We start from the raw sequence: 12,230 nt of genomic DNA, 5'->3' as shown, positions 1-12,230 counted from the left end.
ATTTTTTCTCATTTTTCAAAACTCAAAAAAATATCTTAACTCAAACTATTTCACTACTATTAACAGATTTTTCATCTCATCTCATTCTCCAAACATTCCCTAAGTTGCAATACATTCAATATCCCGGTAAGAAATACTAGCATAAAGATTTTTGGGTGCCATCAATTTGGAATTTTGGGTTTAGTCACAAGGGTAGCATTAAGTTCCATCAAAACACCAGCTTCCTATCAAAGCTCTGGCTTTTGCTATACCTGCTTAACCAATATGCTGCAGGTTGCCACAAAATTGTGTGAAGAAACAGAAATAACTCCTAACTCCATTTTGGTAGGCACGAAGCAAATAATATTTTGGAGGATCTACCGGCTAAACTACCTTAATTTATCGAATTGTGAGGCAATTAAAGGTGTGAGCATCAAGGGGGCATTTTTTTATTTTTTAAAAAAAAAAATCTACATGGATTATGTAATAAAAACAGCTGTAGAGCTGTCTGGCTCTTTTCCACTGAGAGTGATGAAAATCAAGAGCAATGCCGGGGGCTTTTATAAGTTGTCAAATGCTTACCCGGCAATCGGGCACAAATTGAAAGGACTTTCACTTTCTAGATGCAATTTCTTAGAAGCAAAAACAAGAATACCTCGATTATGCATTTTCTTACAAAAGCTAGCATCTCTAGGGGGCATACGCAAGCCACTCCTAGAGCTTCAAATCCTATCTTGAGAAAAACTTACTAATCCAACCAAACCTAAAACCCTTCTTGGAAAGTTGCCTCTTATGGCCTTCCACATACCAATCGGTTCAAGAAATGTATCATAAAGAACCCCTTATGTTCATTTCGTAAAGACCATTTAGAGAATAGAGAGAAACTCTGGCAACTTTCTGCATGGATTGAACCAACTTAAATTGGTATGAGGAATTACAAAAGCTAGCATCTCTAGGAGGCATACGCAATCCACTCCTAGAGCTTCAAATTCTATCTTGAGAAAAACTTGGTAATCCAACCAAACCTAAAACCCTTCTTGGAAAGTTGCCTCTTATGGCCTTCCACATACCAATCGGTTCAAGAAATGTATCATAAAGAACCCCTTATGTTCATTTCGTAAAGACCATTTAGAGAATAGAGAGAAACTCTGGCAACTTTCTGTATGGATTGAACCAACTTAAATTGGTATGCGGAATTGCAAAAGCTAGCATCTCTAGGAGGCCTACGCAAGCCACTCCTAGAGCTTCAAATTCTATCTTGATAAAAATTTAGTAATCCAACCAAACCTAAAACCCTTCTTGGAAAGTTGCCTCTTATGACCTTCCACATACCAATCGGTTCAAGAAATGTATCTTAAAGAACCCCTTATGTTCATTTCGTAAAGACCATTTAGAGAATAGAGAGAAACTTTGGCAACTTTCTGCATGGATTGAACCAACTTAAATTGGTATGCGGAATTGGTATGCAACTTTACATTACAAAGACTGCCATTTCATCTTTGATGAATTGTGTCCCCGGGAGTCCTCAAGGGAAGTCATACCTAACAATTATTAGATATTTAGTTTGGATGAGAAGGAAAGGGAGAAAAGAAGCTTACTTCTGGAAAACCTTGCCAGGTCCTATGTTAGAGGCCATCATCAACAGAAGCTTTATAATTCTTCCAAACTCGGTAAGCACAAAGTTTGATGCAGGTCGTATCCATCTTCAGCAAACCTCCATCCATCTTTCTTTTCATCTCATCTAGAAGAGTAGTCATAACAGTTCCAAAGCAACAGGAGTGACAATATCATCTCACCATACAATTGGTTAACCAACATATTAGCTGACAAGTAATTCTTGCCTATCAAAAACATTTTATAGTGGTAATCATTAAATCAATAATGATCACAAAAACTGAAGTAAATAGAAAAGGATAAATCCAATCATTTACATTATAATTACTAACACCCAACTCACATCTTTGAATTGGATTCACTAAGACCCCACTCATGTGTTTAAATTATATTCTCTAACACCACGTAGATTTTCTTATCGGGAAAAGAAGTAACCATTTTAATTGGGAGGTCGAGTCTAAGATTGAAACTTAGGAGAACCTGCTCTGATACTGTGTTAATTCACCAATTATGTCAAAAGCTTTAACTGATAGGAAAGGGTAAGTTCAACTTTAAATTATGTTCTCTAACAGTTGTTATATGTACAACTATAATCAGCAATTTGTGTAAGTTAAGAATTTGAACTGCATCTGGCATAGGAGGGAACACACACACACACACACACACACACAGAGACATATATATATATATGCTTTTATTGAAAACTGTACACGGATGACATAGGCAAGATGTTACATATGAATGCACCTAAAGTACTTGAAGATTTTTCATCCACTGCACAGACTTCCTTGTAATGCCTAAATGTTATCCACCGGCCATTTGTTAAGGTAGACCAGACCAACACTAACATAGGGCAAATAAAAATTAGCCCTTCATCTGATTATGAAGAGTTGCTATAGCCTTCAATGTCATACTTTTGATACACAATAACTTGATTCTCCCCCCACCATTCCTCTGCTTCCCTCTCGGTGAATCGTTTTCGGCTGCAAAACAAGCAGCAAGTAGCAATTAAAGCTCAGATAAAGCAGTAGTGCACTAAGAACTAACAGAACCACATCAAAAACTTGACAATGACATTGACATAACTCACAGTAAGAAGTTATTTACACTAAACATCTGCTTAAGTCACCATATCTAATAATTGCTACCGTCACAGAGAGCCAATTATTTTGACAAGTATGCAGTCACCTGCACACATGCACAAAAGCAAAAGTGCATTCGCTATACAAATCTATCATTACACATTCAGACACATAAATTTCCGTTTAAGTTTCAAGATAAGATCCTATTCATATGTAATGATCAACTTGATAAAAGGTTACCTGAATCTCACTCGTTTCAGCCCCTTATGTCCACTTGGCAAAATTGTAAATGTGATATATACACCGGGTTCGTACTGTTCAACCCATTCAAGCGTTGATGCTTTAGCCCCATTATGTGGAGATTCAGTTCTTGTAACATGTGAATTCTCCATTGATCTGGTGTTTTCATCGCAAACATCTCTCCCGTACTTGGATCTTAAAGTATCAGAGAATATAATAGGAGTATTAGATAGACTATCTACTTCTTTTGGTGATCCTACTTGAGGAGGCAGTTTAGTAGCCACAATCATAGGGCACACCCGCTCAAGGTTATCTTTATATGCTGGTGAGATTTGAGGCGGAGTCGCAGGAACTCCATCTTTCAGTTGCGTTTTAGTAGAAACTTTCTCTGATGTCATATGAAGCTGCAAAAAATGATATTTTTATGAATTAGAACAATGAACTGAGCATGGGCTTACTTGGTTATCCTCTAAAGATTGAATTGGGAATTGTAAATTTATTGACTTGAAAAAAAGGGCGACGTTTGATATGGCAGTCGTACATGTCCATTGTAATTTATAAAAAAACCTGAAGCATCAAACCAACCATAAATGCAGGCAAATGAAAATTTACCCTTAATGCCAAAGCTTTTATGACCTCCTTTGCTGCCTTACACTTCGCAGTCTCTTCCCTAGCTAGGGACCACGTTTCCTCAATTTGTTTTTGACATTCTTGAATCTTCTGGCTTCTAATCTCATTTTGCTTTTCAAGGCTTCTTGCCTATAAACAGAAAGCAGAGAAAGAATACATCAGTATCAAAGCTTTTAAGAAAAGAACCTTTTTCAATCACAAACCAAAGAAAGCATTTTATTGTTTCTCCTGATGCATGTATACAATGGCTGAGGGTGAGAGGTGGTGTCATGTTTTTCTTGACTCCTCCCTAGAATGTCTCTCGCAAATTTCCATCTCTGCTTCATATTCTATGATGCTAATTTTCATAATAATATTAGATTTCTGAATATAAACTTGTGGGACGTGATACAGCAATGAAAAGACTTTTGTTTTGCTTTCTGCCTAGTCTGATGTAATAGCTTTCTCAAAGCCCAACTGTACAGGACCAATGACAAGAATCAAAATTAACATTTCAGAACTAAAACTCTACTTCTAGAGGCACCTCGTGCCATTTTGGGGCAGCTATAATAACTTTCTTTTCATCATTAAAAGCCCTTTTATAAGATTATATTTTCTTTTTCACTAGCAGTTTCACCTTTTTGCATATCCTTAGCCCAAATATTACTGGCTGGCTGTAGACCAAAAAATATGCAAATGGCTAAAAAAAATGATGCAATTGCAACAGGCCAGTACTTTTTGATGTCACACTTTCCTGTTTGCGGATACGAATAGCAGTCCTATTTGTCAACTTAAGAATACTCACAAATTACCTATCAGAAAACATTATCTTGTGTGCGTGCACTTACTAAAGAATGGCAGAGACAGATGCAGTACAACCAAGAAAAAGAACCCTAAATGGGAATAATAACAATAACAATAATAAAGCAATTACCTCAGCCCTCAGCCTCTGCACTTCTTCAATGAGCATCTCATGCGATATGCCTTTTGGCCCATTTAAGTCGCTGGAAATAGCAGATGCAAAATGAAGGGGGGAAACAGAATATGACCGATTTTCTGATAGAGGAATAAGTGCTCCAGAATTTTCTGGACAATATGTTTTAAATAAAGGAGGGCATGGGACTTTTCCCCATTGGGGCAGCCCGCGTGACAAAGAAGCAACAGGTTCTAAATGCTGCTGATTTTCCCCTCTGTGTTCTAGGGCCTTCCTTCCACCATATTGGCTTCCGTCATCATGAGATTGTCTAATTGACATCATTTGACTCCATTTTGGAGCTAAAAGTCCTTTTTCTTCTTTCTTGTCAGGGAAGAGTTTTCGTTGGGTCAAGTGCTGTTTTGGACTGCAACTTTCTAGTTTTAATAGCCTACCTGAATTTGTCATTTTCTGCAGATTATTAAAGCATGGATCACAGACTCGAAAAGCCTTGCTAGTATTAGGTGCAAGAGAGGCATTTGTAACCTTCTTGCTACAACATGAATGGCAGAACAGGAGACCACAGTTGTAACAGTTATGCTTCTTCCTTGTAAATCCAAAAGATAATTTGCATGCAGTACAAGATGACTGATCACTAACAGAAATAGATTTGTGTAGACAGATTGCAGCTGTGAAACTTGATCCACAAGCAATACTTTCCACCTGCCTGTCCCTCAAAGCCTCTACTAAAGTGGGTAAGTTTCTGTCTTCTATATCACCTAATCCTAACTGCCCATTGGCACCCTTTCCCCATGTATACACATTTCCATTAGACGTCAAGACAGCAACATGATATAGACCTGATGATATCTCCTTAACAGACTCTTCTTTAAGCTTCCCTTCAACAATTGTGATTGATTTATCCTTGCACCATGGATTCCCTAACTGCCCGTGCATTGCACTTCCCATTGTATAAACGGTACCCAAATTGGTAAGCCCAACTGTCAGTGTTCTTGCACAAGAAACTTGAACAAAATCATGATCCACTAGTTGTGCAACACATGTTGGTAAAAGGCTTCTCTCTTCATTAGCATGCCCAAGCCTTCCCTTATCCCCATCACCCCATGTAAATAATTTCCCACCTTTAGCATTAAATCTGTAACGGTCAACCACAATGTCAACAATAGCAGCGGTATGCCACGATCCACATGCAACAGATTTTACCCACAAACCTTTGAGAGATTCGACTTCTTTTGGATGAGAAACACACTGAAGATTACCGTGCCCAAGAACCCCAAAAGTCCCATCTCCATATGTAAATAACTGCCCAGAGGTGGAAACAATTGCAGTATGCCATTCCCCACAGGAGACATTTGATATAGTTACACCATCCAGAGGGCCAGAAATTTTTCGTGGCAACCATTGACTTCTATTTCTCTCACCCCCTATATCACCACCACAACCATTTTCACCCCATGTATATAGCTCACCAGAGTCAGTTAGGGCACATGTTTGATATTCACCACAGGCAACAGATTTTACACGGACCCCTGCAAGAGAGTCAACAATTTTAGGCAAGCTCTCATCTATATTAATCTTGTGCCCCAGCCTACCCCCCTTCTCCTCACCCCAGCAATATACTTCCCCATGAGTGGTGACTAAGGCAGCATGTTTCTCTCCTAAAGATAAGTTCTGCACATCATACTTCATGGTGGATTCCAGTATTTTGGGTAATAAAGCATCCACTTGCACTCCATTATAGTTCCCAAACCAATCCACCCCACCACCAATAATCCCTCCTCCCATTCCTTCACCCCAAAGCAAAACATCCTTCAAAACCTTGTTCTTATCTTTTTGCCGAGATCCACAAGGCATAGCAAGTCTAAGAGGCGCATTCTTTTCATGTTTGGTGCTAGCAGTTGGTAGCCCCTTCTTGAGATTATCTGCTTCAATATATGGAGAATTTGGAATTGAAATAGCCAGCGTATTCTGCACATTTGATAGGACTGACTCCGATGAACAGAAGCAATCAGAAGAATATGATAAGCCATCAGAAAAACACCTTTCTGAATGAGACAGATTAGGACTCCCAGATAAACTGTGCACCTTCAAGAAGCACAACAGTCATGAGAGAGGTGGTTGATGCATGCCATCTTCTTGTTTTATTTAGAAGAAATTAATGTTGACTAATTTTCAGCAATCTATCATCTTGAACATAGTTAAATCAAATAATAAACATCAGAGAAAATAATAAATTATTTTGAAAAGAGAGATTTGTAAAACCGAACTTATCTAGAACAAGCATGGTATGACAAACATCAGGGAGAGAAATGGAAGATCGTTATCAGATTCACAAATATTCATCTAATACATCTGACTTTCTTCAGTAGAACTCAGGTAGTTGCACTCTCCAATTTGATAATCCAAAAAGCCACAGGAAAAAAACAAATGGGAGTTCAATGCATCCCATTCTTTTACTTGGATGAAACTAGAATTTTTTTTAATCTTATTTTATTATACTTCAAATCATCCAAGCACTTGTTTTTGGAATGATAAGAGAAGATTTTGTGAAGATAGAAATTTATATTGATACCAAAGAATAGCTAAGCATTAATATCTTTGGTATACAAAAGATGACGCTGGATTAAATTATAAAAGAGTTTTGTATTATTGTTGAATACTAATCAAGAAACAAGGATCATTGAGCTAATTTGGTATCAGTACTTCCACTCCCACTTCATTAGGGGAGGAGTAAGAGAGAGACAAAAGAAAAAAGATTAGAGCTTGAATTGAGAGGAGAGGAGGAGAATGACTGGGAGGGGTTCAAGGATTTTGTAGCCTTCGTAAGAAGAGAAGAATTAGGAAATGGAATCCTTGAAGATTTTCTACAAGCTTTTTCTACATCAAATTTTTATATTTAAATTTATATGTTAAATATATATTTAACACATACATATTAATATATGCAGATTTATGCACACATATGCTATATATTTACAAGCCTTAAAGGTGCTGAAACAAGCCAAGTTGAACGAGCTTAAATTGGGCTTATGCAAGTTGGACCTATTTGATATTTGAACTAAACTTTTTGTTCAAGCTGTTTATTAAATAACCTAGTTTGAGTTGTACTTGTATATGGATTGGGAACTAAGGTTTTGTTAAGTTGAATTGGGTTCCATCCAAGATTTAGCATTTATGCACAAGTTGATTACAGTTTATTCATCATGATATGGAAAGAGGTATGGCAGATAAAAGAAGCACCATAATGAGTGCCATCATCACTTTTTGTAAAATCAACACTTGGAAAGGCTTTGGACAAGAAGGATGATTGCCAAGGGAAATTATCTAATTGACCAATGGTTACATAACCAAACATTATCAACGTGTTTTTTTTTTCTCTTTTGCTAGGATTTTTTGCACATTTTTTCATAGTGACCTTTGACAGTTTTTAAAATTTGCCTGATTATTTGAAACTATTTTTGACATTAATTGATCTTGACTCTATCAAAAAACTAAAGAAACACAAAATGAGATATTCAAAACCTGTGAAAGTTCGTCGGCATCCTCCAAAAGTCCTAAATGGTGCTTTCTTCGAAAGAACCCAGCAGGACTACTAACACAAGTTTGTACCCCTCTGCGGCTCCTTGACCTACTTAACGGCCTATGATGTTGGCACCTGGATATTACAGCTCTCAGGCCTAAATTCCAACTATCAGCCTGAAATTTGTCCTTGCATATCTAGAAAAAAGTGAAGCTATTAGTCTTAGCCAAATAAGGATAACTGTAAAAGAAATATAATTTTCTCATTATAAACCATGACTATTAAGATTAATTACCAAATCAAGTGAGCGTTCACCACATATCAGCGAAAACGACTGGCATTCCTTTTCGGGCTGAAGTTGCCCCTTAAAGCTTATCTGAGAGAAGAGGAATTCCCATTCCAAAAATAATAAAGGAGATATTTAAACCCCTGCAATCAAGGGATAACCAAAAGAGAGGTGTAAGCATTTTTTACATACCTGTCCTGAAATTATCTCCTTAACTGAGCTCAATTTCAATTGCTTTTCCTTCTGCCCGGAATACCAAATCAAATATTTCTCATCCTGAAACCAAAACAAATCAAAGTCTTGATCATTCTAGCATAATCTTTCCTGAAGCAACAATAATATTTGCAGGGTGTTGCTTTAGATAAATAGCATAACAAAAATATTTGCATGGTGTTGTTTGGGACACTGAATGTTTTGATTTTGGCTAGAGTTCCACAATACCCAGTCGTTTACTTTGAACGTTGATTAACATGGTTCATAGAAAAGAAGCAATCAAATTGTCTGACAGAAACCAAGCTAAATGTCTATAACACAATAAATGAATTGCATTGTGCTATACATGTTATTAGATAATCAAATGTATGAAGACAATACATAAACCCCAGTGTATGTTTCCTAATCTACTTCAGGATTCTTATATTGGCCTGCTGCCTACCCTCGACTACATCAGTATACAAGAACCCATGTACAGCGAATTCATAAGCACTTTCTAATAAATTATATATGCACCTCCATGACAAATCATAAATATTAAAGAACACAAAATAAGGAATATCAGTAATTTATCAACTCCCCTGTTCACACAAAAGAAGCAGTGTAAGTCCACATAAATAGATTAAACTATAAGCATGATGCATAATTGCAGCATATAAAAAAGTGAGCGTCACTAGAATTGTTGCAGCATCATCTTATATTCCTCAAATATCCAGAATAAAATCCAGACTAAAATCAGCCTGAAAGCCCTTTTCTATACCTTTTATCACCTTCTCAGTTGAAGCAGTTCATTAATATATTAAAAGAAGGTTCTAAATCAGGAAGTTGAAATTACACAGTTGGACTTGTGTATGTTGGCAACATAGAAGTCATGTCCTTTTTTAGCAGCCATTACTATCTGTGTAGATAAGCTACACCGCACAACTAACTATTTTCTGTCACTAAATGCTATAAAAGGGCTATCTACAACAACTGGCAGTTCCAAAGCCTACGAGTTTTCACACAAATTTTAGGAAACAAATTTGTCAAAGGAAGAGATCTGGATGAAAGATAGTTGACTGAATTAGGTTGTCCCTTTGCAGAAATCTAGTTGCTCAACACAATTTATTAGCACTGAGCCAGTAAACACGATTGCCATACATATGGAGTAATATAATCCTGCATTAGCATGAAAGTGTAACAATCTCATAATACTAAAAAGAATTACAACATCATATGTACACACCGCAGAAAGCCTGAAAGGAAAACATTTGGGCTTCCCTCTTCGTCCACACTTCAAAAGATATGCACCCTTCTTTATGGATACAATTGCCTGCACGGACAAACAGAGAAAGGTTTCAGCATTTTGAGAGAGAAGGGGGGAAGGAGAGAGAGAGAGAGAGAGAGAGAGAGAGAGAGAGAGAGAAGAGGGGGAGAAGGGGGGGGGGGGGGGGGGGGGGGGGGGGGGGACCATCATCAAACTACTTAAAATCAACATAAATGCCCCTTCTTCTGCAAAGCACATACTTCCACGATAGTGAGAATTGTTTAATACTTTGAAATCTTCGATGTCAATCTCATGAATTAAAGGAAGCAACAGAATTTCAAAAAAGAAAGAAAGAAGAAGAACACCTCAAAGTTTACTTTTCTTTCTTTTACCCATGGTTTCCTCAGCAATAAGTTTGAGGTCAAAAAAGCATTTTGTGTGCCCCACCTCCCAACTTCTTTTATCATTATATCAAACACACAGTAAGCTTGATAGCCTATGATCTCAACCTCATTTAATATTGATCTAGATTGGAATATGTTTCAGTTTCAAAAATCTCAAATTATTGCATGAAACTGTAAATAAAATAAAATAAAATAAATAGTAACATTTGATGCAACGAGACTAATAAGAAAACATAACCAAAGAGAGTCCGAAAGCTAGTTAAGACTGAGATTGCATCAAATTTGACTCAATGTTGTAGATTATTTCATTCAGTGAGAGGTGGATTCTTCATTACTTTCATAAAAATAAAGCCGTTCTACGTGACCCCTCATTGCAGAACTGGGTAAGAATCAAGTCAAAGCTCTGGAAACTACCACCAGCAATGGCAACTACAGCCTTTCGTGGTCTTAGAAGAAAAACCCATTTTTCTTCGCCCCTCCCCAAACAAAAAAAACCCCCACAAGCATTACATCGTAAGAATTGCAGTCAGCATTTGATCTCTGGTAATAGAACCCATTTCAATGTTTTGGCAACTACAAAATACAGTATTTTCAAATCAGTACGAACATGAGAGACATGTAACTTATCCAGGCCATATTAAAGAGTAAAAGATAAACACAACAGCATAAAATTTGAAATCACAATTGGGCGCAGTTTTCACAAAAAACCACAAGATGGTACTAACAAAAAAGTAATAAACTTTAAAAACAATGCCGCACAATGCCCAGTTATAAATCCCCAGCACCCCTTCCCCAAAGCCCCCCACTTCGTAAAAAAAGGGGGCAATAGCTGATTGATCCACACAACAGAAAGAACTCGACTTTCCAACACAGAATCCAATAGGAAGTTTGCATCAGTAATTGCCAACCAAGTTTGGAACCACAAATGTGATTTCAAATGAACCAAAATGGCATCATTTCTCAGAAAAAGCAAAGAAAACCAAAACAAGACCTGTTCAACTGCCCTGTCAAAGGGTACTGCAGCTAAGGATTCTTCACCCATTTTTTGCGGAGAAGTTCATAGAAGAGAGAATGGCCAACAAAAGAAGCGGAATGAGGAACCCCGGTTTCCCAACAAGGAAACCTTAACGGCAGAATGTGTGAGAACTTAGCATGCAGAGAATCAGATGCTTCCTCTGCTTTGCACAGAGCATAGGTATTTTAGAGAGAGAGAGAGTTCTTTATTTCTTTTTCTGTTTTTCTGGCTGGGGTGTCTTTTTAAACAAGGGGCCTTTCTCTTTATAGTGAATCTGTTTTTCCTTCTCCCGGAAAAGAAAAAGAATCTGTTTTTCCTTTACTGTTTGTTCACTTCGTAAGTCGAGCAAAAAGAGAGAGGGTGAGAGACACGGTCACTACACACAAAAGAGGTTTAACAAGTAAACTAAGCTCCCATCTCACATGCGCTTCTCCATATTATAATATTTGACGAGTCTATTACAACATGCTGTTCTGTCGTCTACCTTCCCCCTTTTTCCTGCTGCGGTGGGCAGCAATCCATTTTCATCCTTTAATTTGTACACACATATATTATATATTTTGATCGCTAATATTTTTTTTTTTTTTTCATAGAATGAAGATCGGTTTGGTAACGTAAAATCAAATTATCTTATCTTATTTTATATAATTATTATAATTTTTTTATATTCACACATAAAATATAATAAATAATTTAAAATTTTTAAATTTTAAAATAAAAATTATATTATAACAATATTTTATTTTAACTTTTAATAAAATATCTCATTTGAACTGTATAACTAAATAATATATAATTTTACTTATCATCCCAGTTATATATTACACTTATTTTAATTTTTTTTTATTTTTTTATGATAAATATATTATTTATAGATGATAAGTAAAATAATTTAATAGTAATAAATTAAAATAAAAAATGATAATGTTCGAATATATGAAGCGTGTAATATAGAAAGATGAATATATAGCATATAATCTCTCCTTTTATATATATACCGACAAAGACAAATTATTCAGCAACTAAAATGTACGCATTTATTTTTCTATATATTGCGTTGGTTTTGTCAAAAATAAATAAATAAAAGA

General features: G+C 36.4%; 1 protein-coding gene across 4 annotated transcripts; it reads right to left on the bottom strand.

The window, feature by feature from the left end:
• Positions 1 to 2,264: 2,264 nt before the first annotated feature.
• Positions 2,265 to 11,478, bottom strand: LOC122302938 (PH, RCC1 and FYVE domains-containing protein 1). Of its 4 annotated transcripts, none has more exons than XM_043114419.1 (9): positions 11,119 to 11,478; positions 9,703 to 9,789; positions 8,457 to 8,540; positions 8,274 to 8,354; positions 7,981 to 8,175; positions 4,459 to 6,543; positions 3,528 to 3,674; positions 2,916 to 3,319; positions 2,265 to 2,576 (listed from the first exon to the last, which is right to left on the bottom strand). In XM_043114419.1, the coding sequence occupies exons 1-9, from the start codon at positions 11,167 to 11,169 to the stop codon at positions 2,474 to 2,476; spliced, it is 3,237 nt and encodes a 1,078-aa protein (XP_042970353.1). In that variant the 5' UTR covers positions 11,170 to 11,478; the 3' UTR covers positions 2,265 to 2,473. The 4 variants fall into 4 exon arrangements, with proteins under 4 accessions (XP_042970353.1, XP_042970352.1, XP_042970354.1 ...); XM_043114418.1 differs by lacking the exon at positions 11,119 to 11,478 and adding an exon at positions 10,089 to 10,205; XM_043114420.1 differs by lacking the exon at positions 11,119 to 11,478 and adding an exon at positions 10,089 to 10,205 and having other exon boundaries at positions 4,459 to 6,426.
• Between the last annotated feature and the right edge of the window lie 752 nt (positions 11,479 to 12,230).

The sequence above is a fragment of the Carya illinoinensis genome, chromosome 3 (genome assembly GCF_018687715.1).
Source record: "Carya illinoinensis cultivar Pawnee chromosome 3, C.illinoinensisPawnee_v1, whole genome shotgun sequence".
Lineage (NCBI taxonomy): Eukaryota > Viridiplantae > Streptophyta > Magnoliopsida > Fagales > Juglandaceae > Carya > Carya illinoinensis.
This window is presented reverse-complemented; position numbering and strand designations above follow the sequence as displayed.

Bases quoted from the DNA above. Each gene is read 5' to 3' on its own strand.
- LOC122302938 (XM_043114418.1), bottom strand. From the start codon at position 10,190: ATGATAAAAGAAGTTGGGAGGTGGGGCACACAAAATGCTTTTTTGACC. The intron at 8,355-8,456 runs GTATGTAAAAAA...CTCTTCTCTCAG, and splicing joins AGGAGATAATTTCAGGACAG to ATAAGCTTTAAGGGGCAACT. The intron at 3,675-4,458 runs GTAATTGCTTTA...TTCTGTTTATAG, and splicing joins TGCAGAGGCTGAGGGCTGAG to GCAAGAAGCCTTGAAAAGCA.